At 35.6% G+C, this 23,863-nt stretch overlaps 1 protein-coding gene and 1 long non-coding RNA gene across 9 annotated transcripts in view; one reads left to right on the forward strand and one right to left on the reverse strand.

Annotated features, from left to right (window-relative positions):
- Window positions 1-13,572, forward strand: part of LOC126378371 (probable nuclear hormone receptor HR3) — a 126,153-nt gene extending 112,581 nt beyond the window's left edge. For 5 of the 8 annotated variants that reach the window (XM_050026672.1, XM_050026670.1, XM_050026671.1 and 2 more), the window contains 9 exons: window positions 3,177-3,345; window positions 5,063-5,244; window positions 5,987-6,499; window positions 8,830-8,944; window positions 9,694-9,848; window positions 10,546-10,654; window positions 11,233-11,351; window positions 11,765-11,915; window positions 12,598-13,572. In XM_050026672.1, the coding sequence (XP_049882629.1) occupies window positions 3,177-3,345; window positions 5,063-5,244; window positions 5,987-6,499; window positions 8,830-8,944; window positions 9,694-9,848; window positions 10,546-10,654; window positions 11,233-11,351; window positions 11,765-11,915; window positions 12,598-12,724 (1,640 nt within the window). In that variant the 3' untranslated portion in view covers window positions 12,725-13,572. The remainder of the gene's footprint in view (window positions 1-3,176; window positions 3,346-5,062; window positions 5,245-5,986; window positions 6,500-8,829; window positions 8,945-9,693; window positions 9,849-10,545; window positions 10,655-11,232; window positions 11,352-11,764; window positions 11,916-12,597) is intronic. The other 3 variants (XM_050026674.1, XM_050026675.1, XM_050026673.1) reach the window with 1 other exon arrangement.
- LOC126378600 (uncharacterized) overlaps window positions 1-23,863 on the reverse strand; it is a 111,464-nt gene that overhangs the window by 82,027 nt on the left and 5,574 nt on the right. The window contains exon 2 of the long non-coding RNA XR_007568125.1: window positions 12,146-12,162. This is a non-coding gene — a long non-coding RNA (uncharacterized LOC126378600). The remainder of the gene's footprint in view (window positions 1-12,145; window positions 12,163-23,863) is intronic.

The following is a 23,863-nucleotide window of genomic DNA, read 5'->3' on the forward strand; positions in this document are numbered from 1 at the left end:
ACGAAACTAAGGATCACAAAGTGATTTTTGCGATATGTCCCCACCGGGATTCGACCCGAGGACCTCCGGATCGTGAGCCCAACGCTCAACCACTGGACCACGGAGGCCGTTACTACGCTATGCTTTTTTTTTGACGTGACTTATTGTAGATTTGCCGCAGATGGCATTACCTACTTGGCCGGACAAATGGGGAGCGCTGAAGGCTCTCACCCGTACAACGTTTAAGACAACAGGCCTGAGGGTGCCCAGTTGGGCGCGAACCTCGGATCAGGGCATCGTCTGAGAGGAAAAATATTTGAAAGAATTAATCGACCCTAGTGGGTCGCGATAAGCGCTGAATGAGGGAAATCGTCGACCACGCCGGCGGGGTCGGTATCGGGGTCCTGAAGTGTTTGGTGTCGCGAGCTGATTGGCTGCCTCTATGGCTAGTACCATAAATAGCCTATATACGTCCCACTGGTGGGCACAGGCCTCCTCTCAATCAACCGGAGAGGGTATGGAGCATACTCCACCACGCTGCTCATGTGTACGTAGTATTATTCCTTATTCTGTGGCAATGCGCGGGAGGAAAATTCCAAGTTATATTGTAGGAATTATTTCTTTGAAAAGAAATAAAAGCTTAAGTTCATCGACCCGTCTATACAAAGGGCTCATAGAAAACGTTAACGGGTTAGAGTTTAACAAAAATATAATATCAATTGTTCTTTAAAAGTTTCATGTTACGAAATTAGTTACGGTTTTAAGCGCCTATAGTTCAGTGGTGTCTTTGAAGTCCAAGATTCGATTTCCTGTATTAATATTTTATAGGCATGACTTTATGGAATGTTCTTACATTTATCTTTCGACAGAATTTGACAAATATTTCTTTAACGAACCGCCGTGCGTGTTTGAAACGATTGATTAATGTGGAGGAAGCAAGAGAAGTACGTCAGTATCGAAGCGAATCGAATTCCATAGTCTCTGCTTACCCCGGTGGGAAATAGGCGTGAGTTAATGTATGTATGTGTGTTTTTTAATGAACCGTGCTTCGGAAGGCACGTTAAGCCGTTGGTCCCGGTTACTACTTACTGATGTAAGTAAGTTAGTCGTTACATGAGTCATGTCAGGGGCCTTTGGCGGCTCAATAGTAACCCTGACACCAGGGTTGATGAGGTTGGTATTTCACCTCACAACCCACACGATAGAAGAAGAAGAATGAAATCGCTACCTAATCGGCTATCAATGTAGCTCTGTCTACCCTGCTAAGAACAGAAACGTAATATTGTAAGGTGAAGCCAAACCCATATAACAGTAAATATTACGTAGGTACCTACACGTCACGTCACCCATACACACATGCTCACATACACACTCATACAACGAGCATAAACGCAGAGGTCATTGTTCCACTGGGCACTGTGCCAACAACCGATCGTGTCCTCACACACACATACATACACCCATACAACCAACACACAAACAAATCTCATACAATACACATACGGCAACTTACACAGAGTTATACCACTCACACGAACGCGCGACTTAGTTCTCTAACTCACTCATAGATGGCGCTAGAAGCTAATGTTTTGGTTTTGGGAAAATGAAAAGTACTTCGTAAGTATAGGGTTTCTGTTTCCTAGGGACGTGCAGGAAAAAAATAATAGATAGGTATGTTATTAAATCTAGGCCTAGGTGTAGTTTTGTTTTGTTTAATAGTGGAATTTTTGCTTCGAGCTTTTTGCTTTTACACATCACGTTTATATCTATTGAGGTAGGCAGATTTGTCGGAATAATATTATTCGTAAGCATACATTTTAGATATTCGCGTCCAAAGATAAATGGTTACGAAAGGTACCTTTGCTAATACATTTATCAGCATTTTGTCTATATTAAAATCGACTCAATTTATCTTAAACTATTATATACATTGGTTTTTACAACTAACTTAGTTAAGCTACCTCTAAATTTTATATTTATCTTCTTCTATCGTGTGGGTTGTGAGGTGGAATACTAACCTCAGCAACCCTGGTGTCAGGGTTATTACTGAGCCTCCAAAGGCCCCTTGGCGTGGTTCATGTAACGATTACTCATTTACATCAGTAAGTAGTAACCGAGACCAACGGCTTAACGTGCCTTTCGATTCACGGATCATCTTACTATCTCATATTTATCTCATCAGACGATAGATGCAATATAAAATTATTTTTTTACACCATGTTTTAGTCAAATAAAAAGTAATAGCGCTAACCTAATTACGTTAGTTCCGCTACTCGACACCTGTGGCGCTCATTCCCATACAACACTTCACACGAAAAAAGTACGCAGAAAAAACAGATACGCGTCTTCAATACGTAACAGACTTCAATGATACTGTTGCAACATACTGCACTGTGTTACAATGGCGGCGTATAGACTCAAATTACTTTGGTAACACGAACAAAAAGTAGGATTGTGTAATAATGAGCAGTGAGGATCAATGAGTAATCTTCTTATCATGTGGGTTGTGACGTGGATTACCAACCTCATCAACCCTGGTATCAGGGTTACTATTGAGCCGCTGACATGGCCCATGTAACTACTTCATCACCAGCCCATTAACGTCCCCACTGCTGGGGCACGGGCCTTCCCTATGGATGGATAGGGAGATCGGGCTTTAAACCACCACGCAGGCCCAATGCGGATTGGTGGTTATTAACGACTGCTAATGCAGCCGGGACCAACGACTTAACGTGCCTTCCGAAGCACGGAGGAGTTCGAGATGAAAACTTTTTTTTGTGGTCACCCATCCTATGACCGGCCTTTGCGAAAGTTGCTTAACTTCAACAATCGCAGACCGAGCGCGTTAACCGCTGCGCCACCGAGCTCCTCAACTATGTAACTACTTACTATACATCATAAGTAGTAACTGGGACCAACGGCTTAACGTGCCTTACAAAGGATCATCTTACTTTCGGACAATGGAGTGATCAGCCTGTAAAATCGTAATCAAACTAGGGCCCACAGAGTAATTTTTGTAATATGTCCCCGCCGGGATTCGAGTCTAGGACCTCTGGACCGTGAGCCCAATGCTCAAACACTGGACCACGGAGGCCGTTATAATGAGTAGCTATGACTAATAAACAAACACATACACTCATTAAAAAAAAAAAAAAAAATCTTGTAATAAACTAATCGAACCATATCTCTCTTTCCAGCCGTGAAATTTGGTCGGATGTCGAAGAAACAACGCGAGAAAGTGGAGGATGAGGTGAGGTTCCACCGAGCTCAGATGCGAGCCACCGCCGACTCCGCCCCTGACAGCGTCTACGATGCCCAGCAGCAGACACCTAGCTCCAGTGACCAATTCCACAGCCATTACAACGGGTAAGTTTCGAAACTTAAAAATCATTTCTCCAGACAAGTAGTTAATGTCAAAATAATAATCATTTATTAAATAAAAATACATAAAAAAGTACATTCCATTCAACTACAATTGTAAAAACACACATTATTAAAAACAAAATATAAAATAAGAATAAAAAGCTATAAATAAAAAATGTCCTCCAGCTCACCACATCGAGGCAAAGTCCCCAGAATACTGGCCACGTTGCCTCTCTGCACCGCCAAACTGACCCTTTGGGCAAAATAACTGCCTGCTTTAGCGTCTTCTGGACCCCATGGGCCCAACGTTTCATGTCAAAAGTAAAACATAAGACACTGTTCGATCCCCAATAGTCCCCGACTAACTCTTACCTCCAGTAACCAGTTCCACAGCCATTACAACGTATGAATTCAACAACTGAAAGGATCCCTTTGTTCGGACAAGTAATGCCATAAGTAAAAAAAAGACAAAAAGAAAAGAAAGGATCCTGTCCCATCCCCGATAGTATCGTGACTAACTCTTAAATGATGGCGGATCGACGCAGTTTTGCCCCTAACTTATTCCAGATCAAGCCTCATTTTACCCCTGGTCAAGCCCCGATGTACCCCAGACCCGCAGTACCCCTAATTTTCTAGCGACCAACCCCTGAGAAGCGAAATTAATAAAAATAAGTACAATTTATTTATTTTTTATATAAAAAAGAAAGAATGCAGGTTGCTACAACCACAATACACTTTTCACAAGTCCCAACGTAGATATTTTGTTGCAAAAAAAAAAATATAATCTTTTTGCCAATGTTGTTCAGAATCTTTAGCAAATTGATCCTTAAAACTTGCAAGGGTGAAAAACACCAAAACATTGAACTGATTTGAATGAAAATTGGCACATAGATCGAACCCCAAAACGGTCTTAAGTATCAGTGAAGAAGTTACATCATTTCTTTCCAGGGACACAGTTATTAATATAATTCCACGTTACATAAAGGTGCCTTATATTAAATAAGTCACCAAACTGTGGCCAAAATCCATGCAAATGAACAGCTAGGTACAGCAATATAACAGTGGACGTTAATATTCCTCACAATACTACATTAAAATCATTCAAACCATTCGCAGACAGTATAGAATTTGTGTCGTGTCGCGTGTTTGAAGGCACTAAGCGTTTATAAACTTCGCAATGCTAAAACTTACCTATAAAAAAGCATAGAAAATGACAGTAGAGAACCGTTGTTTCCCGTGATCGACTGCGTACCGGCAGTTATTTTAACGGAGTCGTGAGTTACTAACGGTACCGGCAGCGCCATCTCCCGCCGAGTAGCGGTACTAAGCGCTTCTTGTAAGCGATAACAGGTGGCGATGTTAATTACTGTGAACTGCATTGAGATTGAGATGGTATAGATAGCAGGAAAGTAAGAAAAAAAGAAAGATTTTGTTATTAGAACCTCTAGTGGTTAGAGCGTAGAGCGGGTTCGATTTCCGATGGGGCCATTGTCGAAATAACTTAGCGAGTCTGTCCTTTGTTTGGTAAGGACTTTGCAGGCTTAAATCACCCGATTGTTTGAAAAACTAAGATGATTCCTCGCTTCGGTTATTATTGAGCTGCCAAAGGCATGAAAGAAAAAGAGACATATGGGAGATTACAAGAGGCAACCTTATTCCCAAGTAGCAATTTCAAGTGTCTCGGTTTTTTTTATTTACTGGGTCATCTTGTCTGTTTCAGCTATCCCGGTTACAGCTCACCGTATAGTTATAACAGCGCCGGACCCGCGCTCTCAGACATGCCGATCCAACCGCCGCCTGCGCAGACCCAGCAGTACGACGTCACAGACTACCGCGTCGACTCGACCACGTATGAAACCAAGCCCACTGGTGGGTTCCTTGACGCTGATTTCATTGGGCATGGTGAGTTGACTTTGATGCTTTTATTTATTTAAATATCCCGAGAAATGAGTTCCGGAGGTAATTAAATTAAAGAGGAGGAGGAAATTGAAAAAATAAAATAAAAAGAAAATCCTCAACTGATAACAGTCTCCCCAAGCGTTCCTTTCCTTAAACTAACATAGCATACCATCCGAACTAACGGCCTCCGTGGTCCAGTGGTTGACCATTAGGCTCACGATGGTCCCGGGCTCGAATCCCGGTGGGGACATATCACAAAAATCACATTGTGATCCCTAGTTTGGTTAGAACATTTCAGGCTGATCACCTGATTGTCCAAAAGTAAGATGCGTGCTTCGGAAGGCACGTTAAGCCGTTGGTTCCGGTCGCTACTTACTGACGTAAGTTAGTAGTTGACATGAGCCATGTCAGGGGCCTTTGGCGGCTCAATAATAAGCCTGACACCAGGTTTGATGGGGTTATTAATCCACCTCGCAACCCACACGATAGAAGAAGTAATTTAGTAACTTAGAAGTAACTTAGTTAAGTTTAGTAAGTTAATAGTGTGTGGTATAAGTGAATTTTTAGTATTTTAGTGGGTGGAGGGTACTTGTTGTAAATGCTGGTAAACAAAATTAGGGAATGAGCGCGAGACGCCAACATACAACGGTTGTAGTTCGACGATAGTATTAAAGTGTATATGTATGTAATTTTGTTTATAAATAAATTAAAAAAAGGCCAGAACTAACACACGCCCTTCCCGTAGACGACCAGCAACAGAAAAGCACGACAATCGTCCGACCTTCAGGCTCAACATCAACCACGACATCCACATCAACAACCACCCTCAACACCATCGACATTTCCCGTACGAGATCTGTCCAGGAGTTCGACAGATATAAGGAAACGCGCATCCAGTCGCCAGCCTCTATGACCAGCGTGATTAACATCAAGCAAGAAATCAAACCGGAGACTTCGATTGGCGTCGACAACTTAGTCGCGAGCTATGTTGACTCTACGACATTCTTGCACAGTCCTTCCACTATCCAACACAGTCCAATGGACATACAAAATTCTGTGTTAGTCAGTGGGCAAAGCTCTGTATCCTTGACGAGCGACGAACTAAGCCCAGACGACCTGACCTCGAGTAGTGGACATTCACGATTAATGGACCCGTTAAACATGAATATGTCGGCTGCAATGGGTATGGTTAATCCAAACGCAGTGACGAACAGAAGACATCAGGGGTCGAGCCACAGTGGAAATGATGAGCTACCGTGTAAGTTTGCTGATCACTTCGGCTTAGCTGACGAGTTATATTTTTAGCTGACGAGTTATTTTTTTAGCCGACGAGTTATTTTTTTAGCTACCAAGTTATTTTTTAGCTAACGAATTAATTTGCTGATTTTTGTTTTTATAGCTAAATTTTTATTACTCGTACCTTTTTTTGTAGATATATTATTATTTTTATGTACATTTATGTTGTAATTTTAAGTAGGTAAGCAGTATTGAAATTTGAAAACTGGATTTAAAGATTTAATTGAAATATTACATTATAATCAACGAATAACAGAGTCAACAAATAATATAAAAATAAGTACTTAAAGAATTAAATAATATATTTTCAACGTCGTCTTATATTGAAAACTACGTAAGCGACTTTTATGTAAGCGAATCTCGCAATAGACAATCTAGGTTCAACCCAGGTAAAAAATTGTGGTCTCAATTTTTACCCGGATTGAAATTAATTACTGAAAATCTAATCCAAAAGTGATTTCTTAAAAACGCGCTTACGTGGTTTTCACATATACGGTCACGAGCATTAATATGTATACACTTTGGTACCATGTCACATTAACTTTTTTGACAAATTGAACTGTAAGTCTCACTAAATGTCAAATATGTTAGTACGACAGAGTCCTAAAGTGGGTACATTATATTGCTCATGACTGTACAATGTGACGATAAATTACCACTAAAATATTTGACATATTTATTAGTGATGCGGTGGGATTTTTTTCAACATTATACCATTTTTACCAATTGTTATATAGTAAAGCGGCTTCGAGGCGGGGGACTGAAAATAAAAAAATACCCGTCACGCTCACGTTCTTTTGGGTTGCACAGTGGAATATTCTTAAAAACTGATCACTATTTTTTGCAACAGTTTAAAACAAAGCTATTTATTCTTAACTGCTGGGCACATGTATATTTTATAAATATAAAATGTAACTTTACGTCTATGAACCCTATGGCGATAAACACTTGATAGATGATAAATTTTTGATTTCTAACTTAAAAACTGATGACGTTCACTACGTGGCCGGCCAAATGTGGAGCGCCTATATGGAACTATGTAGATATTATTTACCGTATCATCATTACCGATTGTCGGAAAGGATTATGCATTTGAGCAAATCTTTGTTGCTCATTGTGTGGCGTGTTCCCGAAGTTGTATAGATTGTCACCGTCCTCTTGTCTTTCGGGATTTCTCATTACTATAATGGGTATCGGCAGTGGAAACGCGAGGCAACACGGCAATATACAAGCTGGAAATGAAAAATATACTAAGTATATTCTCACAAATACTGAAAATACATTATTAAGTATTTTTATTAGCCCTATTTTTCCCTAAAAAAGTAGCATGGAGAATGCTACGCCGACAAGAGCGTGGCCCTTAAATTAGTGATGTGATGAGCTGAACATCCGATTATCCGAAAGTAAGATGATCCGTGTTTTGGAGGGCACATGAAGCAGTCGAGCCCGGCTATAGTCATTCCATGAGCCTTTGACTCAATAACAATTTTGACACCAGGGTTGATGAGGTCGGTTACTGATCTCACAACCCATAAGAGAGAAGGATAAGTGTGAGTTTTATATACTTTATATACTTACGCCAGCAAGCAACTAGACAGGACCCTAATAAAAATGCTGAGACGGGGTCTAATGCCATGTCTATCGAATTCCACTGTACAACATCTTCATAACCAACAAAGCTCCGGCAGTCGCTAATATAAACTGTTGCATCTGCCGCATCCTAAATGATTCATATTTAAAACTAATTTTATTATAAAATGTTTGTTTTTACGTAAAATCACGGTTGTAGAATTTTTATGTCATATTGACGTTGAGATATTGGCGAGTATGTTAAAGGAGATTTTCCAAAAAAGTTTTTTGTTACTAACCGTTGAAAAGTAGTTGGAATAGCTAAAATATAAAGGCTAGCTTCAAATAAAATTAAAATTAATTTTGCAATTTATAACGTAGCTTGTAGTATTTTTTTATTTTATTTGTTGTACTTAATTATGTATGATATACTTACGTGATATTTTTAGACTATTACGTTACCATTTTTATGTTGTTTTTGTGTTTTATATCTAGACACTATTTTTTTATGTATTTTTTGTTAAGTATACCATTTTAGTGTCTGTTTTTTATTTATGAATTAGTTTGTATGATAATTTAAGAATAATGGAATTTCTTCGGCATTTGGCGCCTTATTTCTGTGTTTATTTCCATCCTACTATATGTTATTTTAATCTGTCACTTCATATTTTAGTTTTTTAGAATTTTATTTTATTAAAAATATGTTTTTTTATTATTTTGCAGCGGAAGGCGACATCAGTAAGGTGTTGGTAAAGAGTCTGGCAGAGGCGCATGCAAATACCAACCCTAAGTTGGAATACATACATGAGATGTTCCGAAAGCCGCCTGATGTCTCCAAGTGAGTTTAGTTTTTTTTTATATTTAGTATTCAGGATCAATACTACAAATATTGAATACTAGTTATAATGAACAGATTTTTAACTTTTTAAATATTACCGCTCCAGATATTACTTAACATTGTTAATCAGTATAAATCCACAAGTACAACGGATCTACGGTTTCCACTTCAGTATAGAATAGAATGGAATAACTTTATTCCCAAAACAGTGAAGGTTACAAAAGCATTTCCATAAATTAAGATTAACAATTTGTGACTAGTAGCTAACACTGCCCAGGGAAATGGGACTGACTCAGCATATTGTTGCTAAGAGTATGGTACGAGTACCCACTCTCACCAACACTGATATAGTATAAGCTGAATCATATTTTGTTACTGGCAATAAAATTTGAACAGACAAAAAAGAAACATACAAAGATAACAAACCCCTATTCTCTTTTACTTATACAAGGCCCCTGGCGGGTTAATAATAGCCTTGACACCAAGGTTGTTGAGGTTGGTAATCCACCTCATAACCCCCATGATCACGATAGAAGAATGTATATATTTTAAGTAAAGCGCTTATACCCTGTCTCCTGTATTTGGATAACGAAATATGCAGATCGATGTGGAATCTTTCCACGGTTAAAAAGCGTGGTATTTATTTTGTGAGGAAACTTTTCGTTTTTGAGATTTTCAAAAGAACCCCGAAAGTCCGGATACAGGATTCTAAACAGCGTCCTTTTCTAAATCAAAATCTGTTTCGCCAGGCTGCTGTTTTACAACTCGATGAGCTACGAGGAAATGTGGCTGGACTGCGCAGACAAGCTGACAGGAATGATACAGAACATAATTGAGTTCGCCAAACTCATCCCTGGGTTCATGAAGCTCACGCAGGATGATCAGATCCTGCTGCTTAAGTCTGGTAAGTAATATTAACGATTAGTTCACTACAATTCGTGATTACATCTCAAAAGAGATCATCAGTGCTATGTTGTTATGCGTGGTGTTATATTGTCAAGTTACGTTATATTGAGGTTTTTGGTCTATAATTTCACCAGCTGCTGGTCCGAATTTTTGAAACCACTACGGGTTCGGGTCTCTGTACCATAAAAGTTTGCTTCATATTAATTTCTCAATCCATGGTGAAGTAAAAGTGGTGGAAAGCTCGAGAAAAAAATATTTTCCGGGGTTTATGCCTTAAACTTAACCTATGCTTTTTTAAATCTTATCTTAGAAGCTGGGTTTAGTTATAAAAAACTGGACCTGTCAAATTTTCAGGTTAGGTAAGCGGACCCTGTGAAAAACGGGATGTCGCTAGGGAGATGATGATTGGATTATGATAACATACTGTAAATGTTATGATGATATATACTATTTATTTATTATTTATTTACATTTCGCGACTTTACAGTGCAGAAGCGCCAATGCGCCGTGAAACTTTAAATATAAACTATATAAAACATATTTAATTTTCACACATCATTCATCATCTCGCAGAACCTCAGACACTCGCGACACACATACGTCCACTCACTCACAAACAGATCACACTCTGGTGCTGTTGCAAGGAGTGAGTGGAGTGTGTGACTATAAAAATAAATAAATATTATTGTGTTCAGGATCATTCGAGCTGGCAATTGTGAGGCTGTCGCGGCTGATAGACGTAAACAGAGACCAGGTGCTGTACGGAGACGTCGTGCTTCCCATCCGGGAGTGTGTTCATGCACGGTAAGATTAGTTTGTTATAATCTAAATGTTTTTTTTTATAGCGCTCATTGGGAAACTCAGAAAGAGAAAACTAAAAAAAATAAAATTTGGAAAATTAAGTCCCTTTCGAGTCAGATTTCTTTCGATTTAATTTTATCTTTGTAATATAATCTAGTATATAAAATTTTACAGCTGGGTATAGGTCACCGACAGAGTATTACAAGACCACGTAAAATGGAAAGAGGAAGATTTGTATGACACATTTTTGTTAACTCTAGTTATAGCCTATAGAAAATTACCCCAAGCTCGGTAGAAAAGAAACTTATCTCAAAATTCTCGTAAAATTATAATAAATAAATTAAAAAGGACGCGATCCCGAACTCAATGGCAGACGCATTATATTAATTTGCAATGTAATGTATTTTGTCTAAATAAATATTAGTGACTATGAAATTAAAAAATAAAACTTATGTAATTACCATAGCCTAATCTCCTATCAAGAGATCGAATTTCTTTTTTTGTTCATTCAAAACTTTCAGTTTGTCGGTGCTTTGAATTATTGTTTTTTCATTTATTGTAAAAAATTTTTCTTTTTTAAGTGATCCTCGCGACATGGCATTGGTGGTCGGCATCTTCGACGCGGCGAAGACCATCGCTCGGCTTAAGCTGACAGAGACTGAACTGGCTTTGTATCAGAGCCTGGTGTTACTGTGGCCAGGTAAGGGAAACTTATGATTTTATTATAATAATAATATTTTCTCTATAAAAAAAAAATGACGATCGAAATTGTACGGACACTTATTAATTTATTTCGTGATTATTGTAGAAAAAAAATCAATCATCTCATTTTTTTATTGCATCACTTTCTGCAAGGATATTTAATTACTTTTTGTTGACATATTATTTTATTTAAAACCGTATGAGTATTAAATATTTCCCCTTTGTGAGTATACTCAGAGTGGTTGAAAAGGCCACATTGAATCAATTCACTTAAAAAAGCAATATTATTACATTTGTAGACATTGCACTCTTATTAAAGATTTTGGATGAATTGCTTTGACGTAGCCTTTTTAGATCCTCAGGCCATAAAAACCACAGCAAAAATACACTATTTTTTTTTTCACACTACAGAACGGCACGGAGTCCGCGGCAACCCTGAGATTCAGTGTCTGTTCAACATGTCTATGGCGGCCATGCGTCACGAAATCGAGACCAACCACGCGCCGATCAAGGGTGACGTCACAGTACTAGATACCCTACTCGCTAAAATACCCACCTTCAGGTAAGTATACTTATGTATTTATTTATTTATTGTATTTTTAAGAATTGTCACAGTTGGCTCCACCATTATAGACGGCGATACGGATCACCTATCACGTTGGTCTAACAGAAAGCTCAGTGAGGCGTGGGTACTTAGTTCATCTTGCGACCGTTGTACCTTTTCCTACCCTAAATATAAACAGGCAAATACTTTTTTAGTGCTGGTGGTATAAGTTGGAAATGATGACTTACCCAGTCCGTTGGGCCACCTAGAACAAAACAATTTATTTTTAGAAAAAGCTGAATGTTTATACTATTACATAAGAGTAAATAGGCAGGGAGAAAGCAGTGGGGCGAGGTACACCAAGGCACTGTGATCGGCACATGCTCAACTGGTGGACCGAAACACCACATTGAAACAATTCATATAAAAAACATTGCTTCTTAGATTAATTGCTTCAATATGGCCTTTTAGGGCCTCCCGGTAGACCTGTCTCTCCCAGTAACTTCTCCAGACATGCGGGAACTCTAATTTGGTAGTTATTTAACATCATATTATTACACGAAAAGTTCAGTGTACAAGTAGAACAGAAGTACAATAGGCGGCGTTATTGCTAAATAGCAATTTTTTCCAGGCAATTTGAAGGCGAAATTAACTTAGTGATATAAACTGAAACTTTTATACTATTGTTGTTTATTTGCAGAGAACTATCGCTGATGCATTTGGAGGCCCTCTGCCGCTTCAAAGCGGCCCACCCACACCACGTGTTTCCAGCACTGTACAAGGAACTCTTCTCTTTAGACAGTGTATTAGACTACACTCACGGATAAACATTCAATGAAAGTATACATATATATCATATATTGTCCATGGACGTTACTTTCCCGAACTGTAGACTCTATAGTTCCCCTTTCGCCGATGATTTTTTCACCGCGCGAACTATATTTTTCAAAGACTCGACAGCTATTATTTTGTCAATATATAAATGGAATATATATATAAAAATAAAGACACTTATATTTGTTAATCTATTTATAATAATTGTATGTATGTACTCTGAGACTGTTAACGTATAAGTACGTACGTACAAGAGAATATTTAATGTTTTATTTAATTTGAATCTAAGGTTAGGTGTCTTTAGGTTTTATATGTATATTAATATACGTATTACACTGTTATATATTTTTTTGTTGAACAACAAAATTGTAGAGTGGTGGAAATACGTGTACATTGATTTCGCGTTGTATATATAAATATATAATCAAGTTTTTACGACTTTGTTGTATATGTGTATATGGACGCAGCGTAATTTAATAATTATCATAAAGTGTATCTAACTTTGATGAAAAAATAATAATTATTATTATATAAAGAATATAATAATAATAGAAATAGAGTTTTTATTAAGAAATAAATAAAGGAGTTATAAATGATGTAGCGTTATAAAGATCACACAATTCTTTTAAGCGAAACGTTAAAATAGGACATTTTTTTATAATTTTTAACAGATTTTTTTAAAGAATCGTAACTTGTTATTTATTTCAAATGATTATTATTATTGATGTTTTTCTTCAATGTAGATGTCGGTTAAGTTGTATTATAAGAATACAAAATACTGCCCAATTTTGTAAGTTTATGTTGGCTTATACAATACGGAGCGATGGATTTTTCAAAAAGTCTATTATGTAACGTATTAAATAAAGTAATATAAATAAGTTGACGTAACGTATTATGTGCGGTGCAGAACAAAATTACAGTCGAACATTTTGTTTATTTTAATGGAGTATCATTAGCAGGCAATTTTCTTCGTATGATGATTTGATCTCAATTATTTGCTCGGTCTATGCTTGGGTGCCATGTTCGTGATGTGCATAATAATTTAAAATATAAAGAGCAAGCAATGCATAATATAACAGTGTTGTATTTTTTATAATCAGTTGGAAAAATAAACTTTTTTAATTACAAAGAAGTTCTGACATCATCCTAAGCTTTGTATGAATCAGTCATCATTTATTTAATGATTTTTAAATAAACTTTTTCATAAGTACAATTTTTCAATGTAAAAACGCAATCGTACAATATATTAACAATTAAAAAAATAAAGAAAAGTACATAATGTGGTCATCAAGTGCATAAAATTACAAACCTATCGCTTTTGTATTTTGATTTTCGTTTTGAATATGTATATATTATTTTTATCAAAACTTAAGTTTTTGGTTCGTTTTTTTAATTGTTGTATGAGAATATGTTCATATCTTTTCAGTAATCCAATTGCCTGCTATATCAATTAGTTTTATCGGTAACAATCAAATTTTGCTAACACTTAAAATAAGTTTTGTCGAATAGCCTTTTACTATAGACTGGACTATTATTAATGTTTAAAAAGTATAAATCTTAACGTATTGTAAATAGCTATTAATCATTATGTATTTTATATTAAATACCATTATAAGGTTCAATGGGTTATTTTTAATTTTTACATTCTATTCTATAAAAAAAATAAAACAAGTTTTTCACTGAAACGATGAGATAATTATCTTTGAGAATCAAGTGTAAAATTTTGTGTTTATTTTCTATATAATATAGGTATATATTTTTTGTTAAATAAAGCAATCTGTTATTGTCTATTTTATTTTCGTTTTATTTTATTTTGCATTCCCATTTTTTATTTTTTTCACCCCATTCATGCATAAATATATTGCAGTTTCACACACATATTTTTATTTTCAAATATTTATATGCAGATTTAAATAAAATAGCGTTATTCATACATAAATAGTGAGATCGACATAGATTTAAAAAATATACGGGTGGTTCAAAATATATTATTTTTATTTATAAGCATAATACATGTTACATCAATATATATTTTGCAAACATTTTTATATTTTAAAGACAACACGGATTGTTGTCATTATGAAAGATGATTTTTTTAAATAACTTTTTGTTGTATTTTCTCTATGTGCACATTTAGACGACTTTAGACATCATTTTAGCTTGCAAACAGTTACGTATGATGACAAGAGTGTTAATCCCTCAGCTTTTACTTAAGTATCCTTATACAAATTTAAAGGAACTAAAAGTACATCTTATTACGCTGACCCATTTTGGTACCTATGTGAATAATATTGCAAAATTACATAATATTATTGATATACAATTAAAATTATAAATAAATAATGACGTAATGATATTATTTTGTTAAATGTCAGGTGAGTTTGAAACGAATGAGTGCAATGTGCAATATGAGACGAAAAGTAAATGAAAAAATGTGTATTGGAATTTCTCTTGTAATTTTTTAAATTTCGGTAAAAAACGTTTTAGAGCACTAAGACTGAAAATTTGGCTGAAACCGTAATCGCCTTTGCCTATAAACTATAAAAAAACAATGTCACGTTTCCATTTTCAGAGCATTATCAATTGTCGCCGTTTTCATATTTTTAACAAACTTTTTATGCACGTTATTAATGAACTGATAGCGGAAATTATCTCCTTTTTGTATACAACGCATAAAATTGAAGCCATATGTGACTGCATAAATAAGTTTGTTAAAAGATATATCTATCTATCTGTAACTACGAGTGAACCTGCGAGGAAATTATATGAAACCGCATCATATTTTATTTTATAAAATACTAGTGACTTGACTTGAGTTTGTTTTGGTACAATTTTTAACTTATTATCAGCATTTCTCTAATAACAGGTTGGTGGTAGGGCGGGTAGAAAAGAGCTAGAAGGACGTACATTGACCAAATTGGAGATGTCCTTAGAAAAGTTTCACTACGATTTAGTCTGAACTGACGTGCGTGTACGAAATGATTGATGAATAGAAGTGTGTCAGGATCGAAGCAGGTATGTTCTCTAATAATAAACTGCCCGAGCTACCTACTGTGTAGGTATTGATTTGCCAACATTCTAATGAATAATAATATCCCTTGATTTTATTGATGAGCAATTAATTTCGGTTATAACCAGCCTCCAGTCCAGGTGAAGCGTAGGTAATTCTTGCAACGGATGTACCTCTGAATAGTCCAATTGGGAATAGAAGAGAGCTTATGTTGTAACTTTATAACCAGCCTGAAAATTATATTTGACCATCTACGAGTTTTGGGGTTACCTAATTGTTCCACTTTATTTTATTGGTGTCCCTTGCACAGATACCAGAAGTATGAACGACAGATCAGGTTATTAATCAATCAATCAATAATACCTTATTGCACAACGACATATACAAAGGACATAAACATACGAATAAAAACATAAGCACAATAGGCGGCCTTATTGCTAAACAACAATTTCTGCCAGGCAACCTTAGGGTGAAAGAAGTTAATGCATTGGAGCACGGACTGGTGCAATAAACATATAATGATACACATATAAACATATATTAATAAAAGTATGCAACTACTTTTAAGGCAAGAGATTGCTTATTAAGCGCACTGACTGTATGTCTGTCACTCAGATTTTGATTTTACATTTATTTGGATCGCTGGTTCCATATATTTCTAACTGGGTTCACATTCATTGTTGTTTTAGTTAATAAAAGGCGATGAATTTCAAAATTGCTATGTCCATTCTTCTAAAACGTAGACTTTGCAATTGGTGCAGACTTGAAGTGATGTGAAAGACTGGACTTGGTACAATAAAACAATTTATTTTTAAAATTAATATCCTCATATCATGGCTGGGATTCGAATCTCGACCGCGCGACCTCACAATCAGAGTCAAGCGTTCTTCCAACTGTATGGCTAACATGGCTCTGGTATGGTATTTTTGACATATACAACTTGTGTGCATTTCTATTGAATACAGCTTTGTCCGGCTAAGTAGTTAATGCCATCTGCGGTTAATCTAAAATATGTCACGTCATGAAAAAAAGACAGTGGACATCTTCGAATTCAAAAGATAATCAGCTTAAAAGAGAAAAATATTCCAAACTGGTGTCAATTCGAGCAACCCCCAACTTAAGTAACTCAATTTAACAGGACTTAAACTAGCATGAACATATTGTAAGTGCAGGACAGCTCTAGTTTGAGGGCTGTCAAAATAAAATTGGGTTAAGTTTGTGTCCATCCGAATGGGAACTATTGTCAATGCTTTGATTGTACTGTGAAGTATCTTTCCTCTCTTCTTCAGATTTTGAATATCTGGGAAAAATACATTATGTAAGAAGACAATTGTTTTATTGTAGCACGGACAGAAAAGTTTGTCTCTTTCGCACACGTTTGTACGGAAGATAGAGCGATAGTGATAGATATAGGGTAATCGTTTACTTGCTGGGTAGTTTTGGTAGGATATTTCTAAAACTTTTGTACTATGTTTTGCTAAATTTTCACTACAACTAAATTATAAAAATATTGAAATGTATTTTTGCCTGTTAGTTCTTAAAAGGTAGATATGTATGAGACCTTGATCGTGTGAAAAATGCGGTACGAAAAAAATAAAATGTATTATGAGGACAGGAAAGGTATCACAAAGGATTAAGGTAAGGCAATATCTACCGTTTACGCAATTATGGCATAAAATGCATCATAAAATTATAATAAATGTTGGTGGTAAAATGTATATATGAGATTCTTTTTCGAAAACATAATTATACATATACAACATAAATCGCGTATAATATACCTCCTACTGGACACAGGATTTCCCTCAACCAAAAGCATAAATACATAAAATATATAAACAAAACATAATAGAAATGCGCGATGATGTTTTTAAATCGAATCCTATATACAATTTACACCTTTTAGTTTTGGACACGTAACGGTAGCGTATGATAAATATTACAAAAAGCAAGCAACGGGGATACGAAGTAAAATGTTTTGCATGTGTACTTGTCTCGGCCGCCATTTTGAATAATGCAAAAAAGTTACAAATAAATATATGAAAAACTAAACTAATTTGGAAATAAAAAATATATAAGTACGCAAGTAAAAATGTATTCGAATATTTTTGCAATATTCGATTTGGCAAAAAAAGTATACTTTTAAAATTATTTAGTTACAATTACCTAATTTTTTACAAGTTATTAAGAACTGGTATTTTGTATGGAGTACCACGATTACGGGTAACTCAGAAATATTAATAGTAAAATTTTGTAAGCCTTGTTTTTCTATGAGAAGATTTAATTTTATATTAACGAATAATATTTGTTTGTTAATGAAAAAAAATATTAAGTATTTTTACACATTACCTGAGAACAGAGTATAAAACTTAATATATATCTATGTATAAATCAGAATATATACGAACATATTATGGTGTACTGATTTATTTAAACTGCATTAGAATATACATAAATAATTAAAAAGTACAATATTATAGTAGTAGATATTTTTTTTTTATAAATAATAAAATAAAATTTTATTTTAAAGAACAAAATTAATTAATTTTAATTCAATTTTCGAAAATATTAAAAACTATTAATTTAAAAAGTAAAAGTTACTTTAACAAGTTCGAATAAAATACTAAATACAGAATTTATCGACCCTATTTCATTTCATTCTTTTATCGACTCTTCTTTTAAATATCATACTTTACTCCAAATACTTTGGTACAACTGTATTCACATTAGAAATATAACTTATTATTCGGAGCATAAATTTTATACACCATGCATATTCCCCTTATCAATTCTTAAAGCTGTTACAGAATTAGATTTCATGAAAGTATTGAAAATAATTCATATTCTTTTCTCTAATAATAGTAGCAACAGCAAATATAACACATTATCTCCCCGAACGGGCAGGCACAGGTGTATAATATACCCACTTCTCGCCAGCTATGTTTAAGTCCTATGTATAGGGCAGCTGGAAACCACTTAATAGTGTAAAATCAACTCTCTCTATTAACAATTCCATTTTTATTGAATTTTATGTGCTCTTTAATACAATATTGTATGTCTCAGTTTACTCCAAAATGTTAATTCCAAGTCATTTCACGTCTTCCATTGTCACAGCTACAGCTCATAGACCAGACACTCCATCAAAAAATTCAGACACTAAAATGTCGTTCTTACGGTGTGCCGCTTTACCCCGAGCGTCCGAGCGGGACAGATAATCTGCGCGTGCTCTCTTACTCCTTAACGGATTACGGCTTAAATAGACTAAAGTGGCAAATCATGCTCGCTCCAAGCTCGTACAGGTGGATTGTCCCGTCTATACGTAGTAAAGTTATTTGTTTTATTCTGTTAATCGTGTTACTCTTCTCACTCAAAAGTTTGCCTGGCATATATTGCTAATTAAAGACAATAATAGTCAAACACATCATTATTATTTATTTAACTTGTTTATTAAAAAAAAATGCCGGTTGACTACTGATAGGCTGCGCCGTAGAAAATTTTAAAAGAGATTTTTTAACTTAAAAAATAAATAACAAAAACTATTTTATCCAATGTAAAATTATTTTGTATGTATATTAATTAATATTTTTTAATGTAAAAACATGTTTTGGTCAGTTTAAAAGTGTTTTTTTAATATTAAAAAACATATATAAATATATTTTAATCAGTTTGAAATAAATCAGTGCACAGGCTTTGTTGTTTTATAAAACTCATTACAAAATATTGTACCTAAGTAGATAGAGAGGAGTTTGAGAACCAATAGATGATATGTTATTGTTTTATTATTCTCGAGTCACTTGCAAGGCGGAGTGTTTTATTTCATCATCCTTTATCCTATATCTCTTGGATTGGAGATGTCCTTAGAAAAGGTTCAGTACGATCTACTCTGAACCGGCGTGCGCGTATGAAACGATTGAGTGTGGAGGAAGCAAGAGAAGTGTGTCAGGATCGAAGCAAATGGTCACATAGTCTGCTTACCCCGGTGGGAAATAGGCGTGACTTTATGTATGTATTTTCCTGTACCCAAAACTAGTACAAATATATCCTAATTAGGGTAATCAGAGATACATCCGGTCCGGGAATCGAATCCGGGAATGGTCTGTAAAAGTGGTCATTACACCACAGAAGTTTTCAAAGCTACAATAAATTAGTATCAAAGAACATCCATCAGGAATAATTCTGAGTTTGTTTAAATTAATTATTTTTATATTATTCTCCTTGTAAGTACAAAACATAATTTTCAAAATGGTAAGCTTACAACGCCATCTACAAATTACTATCAGAAGTTATGAGAGTTCAAAATGCACAGCCAACAACGCCATCTACACATTAAAATAGGAAGTAGCACCTATCAATGGAACTACTAAAAACTAAAGTACTTTAGTTTACTAGCGCCATCTGTGATCGAGTAGCATCTGAAATTTATGTAGTTGGTGGAAAACGGTCGGCAGATGGCGGTAAAAGCATGTTTAAACATTTTTTAATGTTCTAAAGGGAACTTTATACAAATAATGTCTGCGAGTTTCTTTTGACTAAAAAAAAACTGCCCTATTAGGCAATACGGGGTGTGAGTATACAGGGTGTTAGTGACATCGTAACGAAAACTTTGAGGCATGAATCTGGTCATGATTCTGAGTTGATATTAAGTGGAATTAAATTTTTCGTCGTAAAACTATAGAACTGAAAATAATTAAAAAAAAAAACACTACAATTATTATTAATATTGCCCACCTTCTAATTTATAGGTTACAGGTCATACAAAAAAAGTTATAGGTCATTGTCTTATCCGCCGAAAAGAAAAGGGACGCCAATCGACAGGCATAAAATTTATGAAACACACGTCAATTTTAGGCAGAAACTTAAAAAGCCCTCCCAAAATTTTATATTGGCCAATAACCCGATAGAATAAAGTTGACAGCACACGCCAAACGTGTTTCATATTCGTTTTAAATTTAGCAGTTGTCACATCCGGTATAACTTAAATAAAATTACGAGGTCTATGCAGGAGTCGCCAATATCTACGATTTATATCTTTAGATGTATCCGACGTTACCGTTCCCTCGCACAGCAGACCGCTTCGTCGGTTCAAAGATTAAATTTGCTGAAATTGCCAGAGTTTATAGGTAGCAGTACAGTCCTGGAAGCAGGTTTGTTTCCACAATACGAAAGATATGGAAATGAATATTTTCTTTAAAGAAAGAAAGAAACATTTATTAATCACGGACCACAGACACAGACAGACGGGTACATTACATTCAACACAGGACAGAAACCACACGGAAATCAATACACAGAAAAAATAAACAAAAAAAAAAGAAAACCAAGATCAAAAAATCATTAACAAAAAAAAAAGAAAAACAAACCAAAATCATAAAAAGAACCAAGAATCTTACTGTTGCACTATGAGAAAAAAATAATAATATAAAAATACAGAAAACATTGAAAGAAATGAACTCAAAAACACACACAGTGGACTGTCGTACCGAGTAGGCAAAAAATCAGTTACTTAAACAGAAAAAACGGAATGCTTTTTGTCAGTTCTATCTTTATTTAGTAATCAGAATTTCATTTTTTTTGACCGAGGACACTACCTAATTCAATGAGAGACTTTCCAGGCTACGTTTCTCAAAAACAACATAGATGGCGCTGTACAAATTTCCTTCGTTTAACTTTCTAATTTCATGGATAACAGACGTATGCATCTTTTATCTTTATTTTTGAGTAATCATTTATACTCACATCTTCTAACATATTAGCTCCAACCTTCATCGACTCCAAAGGAACGGCAAAGGATTGGAACTGTCTACCGTCGTCTGTTATTCCAACTCGTTATAATCTGGGTTTCTTCAAGGCTAGAGTGAATATGCATTTGATAGGTAATTGTGATCTACCCTCGACCGCATCGTCAATTACCATCAGGTGAGATTGTGGTCGAAAGCGAGCCTATTTTAATTAAAAAAAAAAACTCAAATTAGATGGCTTTTCAACCTTAATTCGATATACGAAGAGAAACTGTTAAAATACATGTACAGTCATGAGCAATATAATGTACCCACTTTAGGACTCTGTCGCACTAACATATTTGACATTTAGTGAGACTTTCAGTTCAATTTGTCAAAAAAGTTAATGTGACATGGTACCAAAGTGTATACATATTAATGCTCGTGACCGTATGCATCTTTTATCTTTGTTTTTGGGTATTAATGACCCTTTCTATTGCACCCACGCACAATTACGTAGAGAAGCAATATAGGTAGCAACATAATTCTTTACATAATCTAATCCAAATATGAAACAACAATTATATTTAAAGTTAACTACATATTTAAAGAATGCCTGATTGTGCCGGATATTGACATGTGTTACTTATTTATTATTATTATGTATAATTATTACAATTTCAATTAATAATAATTTCAATTTAATTAATTATTTATTTAAGTGGACAAATTATGTAATAATAATGATATTATGGGTGGGTGTATTAATTGTGTTGTATAATTAATATTATTGCCTGAAATAAACATTTTTTTTTTATATATGCTTCTGTCATTGTCATTACATTGTATTTTTGAATTATGTACCAATGAGAAAATAGAAAGCGCCATTTATCTAACGAAAAGCTGTTTCGCCCTGTGTACGACACAACAAAATAATGTTCAATTATTAACGCCATTCTCCCTAGCGGGTGGCAGAGGTGCTAAGTGTGCTTACCCCACTTTTGTATGAATTTACAACTTCATTGCATCACGCCTTTATCCCCGTTGGGGTAGGTAGACGTGTTTAATATACCCAAGTATACACCCACAAACCTGAGGAGCTCGGTGCGATTGTTGAAGTTAAGCAACTTTCGCAAAGGATGGTCATAGGGTGGGTGACCACAAAAAAAAGTTTTCATCTCGAGCTCCTCCGTGCTTCGGAAGGCACGTTAAGCCGTTGGGCCCGGCTGCATTAGCAGTCGTTAATAACCATCAATCCGCACTGGGCCCGCTCTCCCTATCCATCCATAGGGAAGGCCCGTTCCCCAGCAGTGGGGACGTTAATGGGCTGATGATGATGATGATGAAGAAGAAAGAATAATCGTTTCCTTCATGCCCTATCCCACAATTTTTACATATCTGCCTACCCCTACAGGGATACAGGCGTGATGTTAAAGCAAGACACTCTTTAAAACATACGAGTCGATACGTACACTATCGAGCTTAATCCATGGGCACCCTACACCCTACCATCACTAATTTAAGAGCCACGCTCTTGTCGGTGCAGCATTCTCCATGCTACTTTTTTAGGGAAAAGTAGGGCAGTGGTTTCCCTCTTGCCTTCCGCCCCGCAGTACTCTGTCTGACGCGATTGGGATGGCCCCCAGAGTAGTCTATTTCAAAGCCGTACTAGGACTCCTGTCTTCCACCTCTGAATAGTACTGACAGTTCACCCTACACTATCAAGCTCAATTCATGGGTACCCTACACGATCAAGCAATTCGTTACCCCCTCCCCGAACCATTTATTACTGCATATCAGTTCATTCTATTAAAGATATACATCGCGCTATTATAGATATATATCTTATGCCGTATGATTAGAAAAGATATTTGGCAAACATCCAACATTAAGTTGCAACGCTTTTGTACAAATAGTTTGTTTATTTATTACTAATATGACATGCCTCATGTGACGACTGTGAGTCATGTCAGGGGCCTTTGGCGGCTCAATAGCAACCTTGACACCAGGGTTGATCGGGTTGGTAATCCACCTCACAACCCACACGATAGAAGAAGAAGACTCATATGACATCTACTTAGAAAAGTGTTTCAGGATCGAAGCAAATGGAATTTCTTAGTGTCTGCTTACTCCACTGGGTAATAGGCGTGGGTTTTTGTATGTATAATATTAATCAAGTTTTAAATATAATCGACACCAGCGCCACTACCGGTGGATAATGTTACTAATTTCATGATATGATTGCCAACGTTTGGCCATATCATGAAGTAATCATGCATTTAGTTGCTCATATCGTTAAACGTTTTGTGTTCATTGATCTGGCCAAACTACATCATGATGTGGCCAAAGAATGATATTCTATTTCATGAAATGATCGAGCACATCATGACATGATCAATTCTAAG

This window comes from Pectinophora gossypiella, chromosome 26, assembly GCF_024362695.1.
Source record: "Pectinophora gossypiella chromosome 26, ilPecGoss1.1, whole genome shotgun sequence".
NCBI classification, from domain to species: Eukaryota; Metazoa; Arthropoda; class Insecta; order Lepidoptera; family Gelechiidae; genus Pectinophora; species Pectinophora gossypiella.